The 7,500-nt window shown below is 44.9% G+C and overlaps 1 protein-coding gene across 1 annotated transcript in view; it reads left to right on the forward strand.

The window, feature by feature from the left end:
* Window positions 1-3,311, forward strand: part of chrnb3a (cholinergic receptor nicotinic beta 3 subunit a) — a 9,072-nt gene extending 5,761 nt beyond the window's left edge. Inside the window, exons 3-6 of the mRNA XM_062553248.1 lie at window positions 617-661; window positions 1,066-1,175; window positions 1,451-2,339; window positions 2,557-3,311. Of these exons, the coding sequence (XP_062409232.1) occupies window positions 617-661; window positions 1,066-1,175; window positions 1,451-2,339; window positions 2,557-2,691 (1,179 nt within the window). The 3' untranslated portion in view covers window positions 2,692-3,311. The remainder of the gene's footprint in view (window positions 1-616; window positions 662-1,065; window positions 1,176-1,450; window positions 2,340-2,556) is intronic.
* The last annotated feature ends 4,189 nt before the right edge of the window (window positions 3,312-7,500 follow it).

A 7,500-nucleotide genomic window follows, 5' to 3' on the forward strand; every position in this document is an offset into this window, starting at 1 on the left:
AATGCATTATAGAAGACTAGAAGCATCACTCCCACGAGGCATGGGGCCTGTGTGCACACTAAAATACACACAGATACTGATACACAAATATAACTGCATTGTGTAATTAGTGTAATTGTTTAATTTAATTTTATAAATATGTGGCATATTTGACTTTTGTCCAAATGAGTACTAGAACTGAGTTCTTGCCCTCTGCAGTTTAGAGAGCTCCTCGTTGAGTTTCTGAGACTTTTCTTCAAAACAGAGCCGTGTACAGTACACAGCTCTGCTCCAAAAGATACAATGCTGCCCCCTTGCTGTGAGGAGATGAAAGCACTAGTTGTCCTCTACGGTCACTCTCCTGACAGGCGGCCTCTCATTTATCATCTCCGCCACAAGCCCTGCTGCGGCCAATATTATTGATTTCCCCTCATCCCCAACTTGACTGATGTCTCCCTTCTGCAAGACCAAAATTAGAACATGTTTTTCAACTCCTGCTCTTTAAACAGAAAGGCTGTATGATTGTTTTTGGAAATAGTGTATGTAAATACAGTATGCCATGTTGTGCTTACATTTGTAGTGAAATTTGTGGTTTTATTGTGATGCTTACTTTTGCTTTTTTTCTGTCTCTCCCCAGGATGAAAAGAATCAGCTGATGACGACTAACGTCTGGCTGTGGCAGGTGTGTCTCAGTAAACAGATGTTTGTGGGCATGTGAAGGTTATGGCCGCACTCTCTCCCTCGTCACTGACCACTGTTTGTTTGTGTGTGTGTGCATGAAAGGACTGACTATAAACTGACCACTGTTTGTGTGTGTGTGTGCAGGAGTGGACTGACTATAAGCTGACCACTGTTTGTGTTTGTGTGTGCAGGAGAGGATGTCCTACTGTATAAACTGACCACTGTTTGTGTGTGTGTGTGTGTGCAGGAGAGGACTGACTATAAACTGACCACTGTGTTTGTGTTTGTGTGTGCAGGAGAGGATGTCCTACTGTATAAACTGACCACTGTTTGTGTGTGTGTGTGTGTGTGCAGGAGAGGACTGACTATAAACTGACCACTGTGTTTGTGTGTGTGTGTGTGCAGGAGTGGACGGACTACAAGCTGCGCTGGAACCCTGACGACTACGGAGGCATCACGTCCATCCGGGTCCCGTCGGAGAGCATCTGGCTGCCTGATATAGTGCTGTATGAGAAGTGAGCCTTCTTCCTTCACCACTCCCTCTCTCTGTCTCCTCTTCTCTCTGCCCATGTAGACGTCTGTCTGTGTGTCCTTCTCTCTTTGCCCTCCCCTCCCCTTACCCTCACTTAGTTTAAGCCACTCAAGCATATCATTGACGGTAGTATTGCCATACTACTGGTTACAAAAGCTACAGTGCACCTTGTGGATAAGTTGTCGTCCTTGTTTTTTTGTCTCTCTCTCGTTTTTGCCCTTTTGTCTGTGTTCTGTCTGTTTCTTGTGTCTCTGTTAGTGCGGACGGGCGTTTCGAGGGCTCTCTGATGACCAAGGCCATCGTGAAGTCCAACGGCACCATCATGTGGACCCCGCCGGCCAGCTACAAGTCCTCCTGCACCATGGACGTCACCTTCTTCCCCTTCGACCGGCAGAACTGCTCCATGAAGTTCGGCTCGTGGACCTACGACGGCAACATGGTGGACCTGGTGCTGGTGGACCACTACGTGGACCGCAAGGACTTCTTCGACAACGGCGAGTGGGAGATCCTCAACGCCACGGGCAGGAAGGGCAGCCGGCGCGACGGCCTCTACTCCTACCCCTTCGTCACCTACTCCTTCATCATGAAGCGGCTGCCGCTCTTCTACACGCTCTTCCTCATCATCCCCTGCCTGGGCCTGTCCTTCCTCACCGTGCTGGTCTTCTACCTGCCGTCCGACGAGGGCGAGAAGCTCTCGCTCTCCACCTCCGTGCTGGTGTCGCTCACCGTGTTCCTGCTGGTCATCGAGGAGATCATCCCGTCCTCCTCCAAGGTCATCCCGCTCATCGGCGAGTACCTGCTCTTCATCATGATCTTCGTCACCTTCTCCATCATCGTCACGGTGTTCGTCATCAACGTGCACCACCGCTCGTCGGCCACCTACCACCCCATGGCGCCGTGGGTCAAGAGCCTGTTCCTGCAGCGGCTGCCCCGGCTGCTGTGCATGCGCGGCCACACTGACCGCCTGCGCTACCCCGACATGGAGCTGCGCAGCCCCGAGCTCAAGCGCAAGAGGGCCGGGGGGGCGGCCGGGGGGCCGGGGGGGGCCGGGGCCAAGGAGGACGAGTGGGTGTCCATGCTGGAGAAGGCCACCTACTCGGTGCGCTACATCTCACGCCACATCCGCAAGGAGCACTTCATCAGAGAGGTGGGTATGTGTGTGTGTGTGTGTGTGTCTCTCTTTGTGTCTGTCTGTGTGTGTGTGTGTGTGTGTGTATGTGTGTGTGTCTGTGGTGTCTCTGTGTGTGTGTGTGTGTGTGTGTGTGTGTGTGTGTGTGTGTGTGTGTGTGTGTATGTGTATCTTTATTTGACATCTTTGCTCATGTCAGGTGTGTTGAAACTGCATGTGTGTGTTGGTGTTTCAGGTGGTGCAGGATTGGAAGTTTGTGGCGCAGGTGTTAGATCGCATCTTCCTGTGGACCTTCCTCACTGTATCTGTCATGGGGACCATCCTCATCTTCACTCCAGCGGTGACCATGTATCTCACCACACCGCCGTAAGCACAAACGCACACACACACACACACACACAGACCCTCACATACACACACTCACCAACACACATACAGTACATGCACACGCACACGCGCACGCACACACACACACACACACACACACACACACACACACACACACACACACACACACACGCACACACGCACACACACACACATACACGCGCGTGGACATGGTGAGTGATGAGCAGCTTGACCTCCCTCCTCTCTGTGGCCATGGGGCTGTCAGGCTGGCCCCCGGGACATGTAAATAGAGTCTAATTACAAACAATCGACCGCCATGTCTATACATCATATATGATTTAAATTACATCTGCATACTCACCTTGTGTCAGGACTGGATACTGAAATGAATGATTTCATGAATCAACAGTTTTGTAAATTGGATTTCAGAACATGATAGTGTGATGAACTTTTCTGCAGTGTGTCCTGTGGAAGTAGCCTACAGTATGTCCTGATTGTTTCTGACCCTGTAAGACCCAAATGTACTCAAATTCAGAGAACTATTAGAACTAGAGAATGAGTGGGTGAGTGATTCTCTCAGCAAGGACAATTCTCTCCCAACTCTACTCTTACTTGTTTTCCTCGTCACACACACTGTCTTGTCTGCCACAGTCTGTGATTTTGTGCAAAAACATTAAAATGGATTGAAAGCAGATGTGTTGTCATGAAATGTCATTATCGTGTTTTAGCACTAGGTGGCGCTTCTAACAAAGGAAGGACTGTAAACAGCAGCGAGAGATGTTCTGTACTCAAGGTTTATGTGTGGGGAAGTAGAGGTCAGACAGGGAGCTCAAAAAGCTTAATGGGGAATGTTTTAGCATCTGTTACTTTCCCTCTGGCTTGGAAGATTGCTGATAACACTGTCCAGCACACAAGGTTGTTAGCAATTTAGAATCTCATTGGACTCTGATGACATTTGGTTCTTTGGCAACTTCACTGGTCAGATTTAATATAGGACAAAGTAATTGAAGAACAGAAAGTCATTCTTGCAAGCATAAAATGTTAAAAACTTAATATTAAGATATTAAAATGTTAATGTCTTCCTGAGGAAACTGTTGGTGCCTCAGGGTAGGAAGGGACATATCTTCCCAGAGATAGAGGCTTCTGCAGAGACTAGCCCCTAATCTAGAATTCTATTCTTAGGAGCATAAAATTTGGTAGATGAGAATGAAGCTGATTTTGTCGCCTAACCGTGTGTGTGTGTGTGTGTGTGTGTGTGTGTGTGTGTGTGTGTGTGTGTGTGTGTGTGTGTGTGTTGTGAGGAAAGAGGCAAACACACAATGTGTTCCTTGTATGAATGTGTGTGCACGCGTTTCTGAAGTCTGACTTCATTGTGCTCCTTTATAATTCAGTGCCAAAGACGTGAGCCAGTGTGACAAGAGTGTGTTTTTATCGCCCTCTTTTCTAGAACAAGGGAGAGGGACACACACACACTCACACTCACTTTATCTCTAGAACAAAGCAGAAGGACACACACACACTCACACTCACTCACATTATATTTTCCACCCACGTAGGGCCTTATAGGTTGGCATAGCCTCTGTCACCGTGCCAGGACTTTATTTCTGTGGCCTATGCCTCATCTGTGACCTACACTGAGTTCTTTTACAGTTTTTTTCAATCGCTAACAAGCGTTTGTCCATTCAGTTGACACATTTTCAAAACTCTAAACACAGTTAGCACAGCATCGGTCTTTCGTGGCCATACCATTCACACATTGCATGTTGTTTTCACACAGTATGCAGTCAGTGAATACATTTTCACAATGCTTACATTTTCTTAACAGACAAACTATACCTCCCAACAAAATAATGGATCGTTTTTGTTTTATTTTCGAATGTTAACACACAACATCCCAAAATAGTTAAAACAATATTCCAAACCTTAGATACAGTATAAAAACCTCTGCTTCTGCAATGTTATCAATTCAAAAGCAATATATCTCAGCTGATAATAAACAAACAATCGAATAATTGACACACAGATGATTTATGTTGGGTAAATTGGGCCAACCACAGCTGATTTCAGTCTGTCTTAGACTCAGTGGCAGGGGTCTCTATTACATTGACACTTACACAGTAAAAAGAGGAGGTGATGTTTTTGGAAGCAGAAACAGAAAAAGACAAATACTGTAATGTCTGGACGAGGAAGAGTAAGAGTAAGGGGCCCAGGGAGATGAGCAGGCCCAGTGAGAGATGCAGTGAGAGGTGCAGGAGCACTGAGAGGAGCAGGTGCAGAGATTAGACACAGTAATATTGTCCTTTTTTTTGTTCACCCCCTTTTTATCTGGGCTTTTTGCTGTTGTTTTTTGTTCAGAATGCTCTTGTGTATCATGGATATTTTGTTCACTGCAATGCTGTAAAACGTTTTCTGTTCTATCATAGTCTACTGTAAACAGTATTTATACTGCACCTCCTGTAGGCCTAGTGAACAGTAAAAAAAAAAAGATTTACTTTTTACTGGAATGCATTTGAATGTGAACATTACATCTGGACATACAGTTCCCAACCAAGAAATTTAGTGTAAAAATGCTGGATTGCATGTTTTGCATGGAAATACCTGTAAAACTGGAACACAAAAGTCTATGCAGTTTTTGTAATGTGAACAGTAGCCAGTATTTTGAAACCTAGTGTACTCTAATTGACTGCATGTATCTTGTGAAGTGAAAACAAGTTTCATTCTTTGACAAAATAACTTCATTTTGAGTCAGGTTTCCAGTGTTTTGGTAAAGTTAGTGTGTGCAGAGAAATGACGAGTTAGTGTATATGTAACAAAATGTGGTGTAAGAACATGGGATGTGCTTTTGAGAGGAAAATGATCCATTTGGCCAATTGTGTTTTGTAGGTGAGAGTCTGTGTTTAGAGTTTTGAAAATGTGTCAAATGAATGGACAAACGCTTGTTAGCGATTGAAAAAAACTGTAAACATTGCTGATGTAGGGAGGCTGCCAAAAACATGCTACCGGCATTTTTCATGAAATTATTAATTGGATAAATCAGAAAGTTTCAGATAAGACACAATAACTCCAAAGGTCCACCACTGACGCAGATATCATTGAGAGTGATCCAGAACATCCCTTCAAGGTATAAACAAAGACATGAGGAAATTAGTTTTTACAGTTTTTGCCTATTGCTTACACTTTTTTGCAGAATTTGGCTCATTATGTCAAAACTCTGCACACAGTCAAATAAGACATGGCACTTGGAATAAACAACTCACATCTATGCCAAATGAAACACTGCAATCAAAACTCAACAATACATAGTAAAAATGTAATTATTGCAACGAAACCATACACACATACACCATTGTTAAAACACACTGATTTGTTTTGTATAAAGCCCTGCAGTCTCTGTGTCTATTTTCATGATCATTTTCTCAGATTTAGTCCTCTGTGAAACTCAGAAGTAGAATTTCTGCAGTAATCAACTGACATTTTTTGCATCAAAGGTTTTTACAAAAAACAAACATTCAACTTCAACTTCCCAAAAGGGCAATTGATTGTGCAGCAAGACATACACCTATGGACAACACAGGTAACAAAACAGGACCTGATCCTTACAGGAACATTCTTACAGAAACAAAAAATAGAATCACACTTAGCAATGCAATACTGTAAGGGAATGTATAAACAAATGAAACATAATTTAGCAACAAAACAAAAGCAAAAAAAAAAAAACATTTCTGAAGATGTGTGTGTGTGTGTGTGTGTGTGTGTGTGTGTGTGTGTGTGTGTGTGTTTGTCATGGTAGTGGAGTGGGGGTGGAGTCGGGGCATTATGGATCCTGCCATCTGTTCAGATCTGGCTGCAAGTCCTCATCAACATTGCAGGTGATATCCTCTTGGGCTAGGCAACGGGGAAAAGATCACTTTGTGTGCCATACGCACTCTTGAACTGACCCCACCTCAATGTCTCTGCATGCCCCCTCCATTGCTTGCAAAAGAGGCATGCAGGTTTGTGGTTGGTGGTCATACACTGTCCATTGGCCCACTAAAAATTATTCTTCGATAGGGGCAAATGCAGAACATAGGTATTCAATGCAAAAGTACACACTTAAGTGGGTACACAATACTTACCTGAAGTCAATGTGTAGTGCTAAGCCTCAGACTGATTGGTGTTCAGTTTTCTCTACAGAGTGGATAATACAAAAACTGTATTATTCACTCTATATTATCCATTTGAGCGTTTGAATGGCTACAACATGCACAGGCACAAGACAATAGGCGTCAGCTCATTTGGTTTGGGCTGTAAGGGCTTTGTGCGTTACAGTAAGCTGCACGGTGCATCCCTTATGCAGATAACTGTGCAGTCCTGGCACACAGTCCAGATTCCATGCTGCATGCCCCAGACACAATCTTTGGCTTGTACAAAATCCTTTGGTCTTCAAGTCCACATGAAGAAAACTGAGGTCGTGGCTAAAGTCACCACCCAGCCGTCATCACTCCCCACCTTCCATATCAGTGGGAGCCCACTCTAGCGCATCAGCTCACCTGTCTTGGCCCCACAGTCTCTTCAGACTGCTCCCTTCACACAGAACTACACTGCCATTTCAGTAAAGCCTCTGGGCCACTCTGCATTTGGGTGTTAATAAAGAGCTGAAAGTCAGCACCAAAGTCACCGTGTACAATGTGGTGTGTTCTCACTCTTCTCTTCTAAGGTCACATAACAAGCTTGAAGATCTTCCACGCTCGGTTCTTGCACTAAATGCTCCACCTGTCTTGGGTAGACTGCATGCCCCAAACTTCTCTCCATGACCAGCACCATCTGCCTGGAAGCAGCTTTTTGCTAAAAG

The sequence above is a fragment of the Sardina pilchardus genome, chromosome 2 (assembly GCF_963854185.1).
Source record: "Sardina pilchardus chromosome 2, fSarPil1.1, whole genome shotgun sequence".
In the NCBI taxonomy this organism is placed as follows: Eukaryota; Metazoa; Chordata; class Actinopteri; order Clupeiformes; family Clupeidae; genus Sardina; species Sardina pilchardus.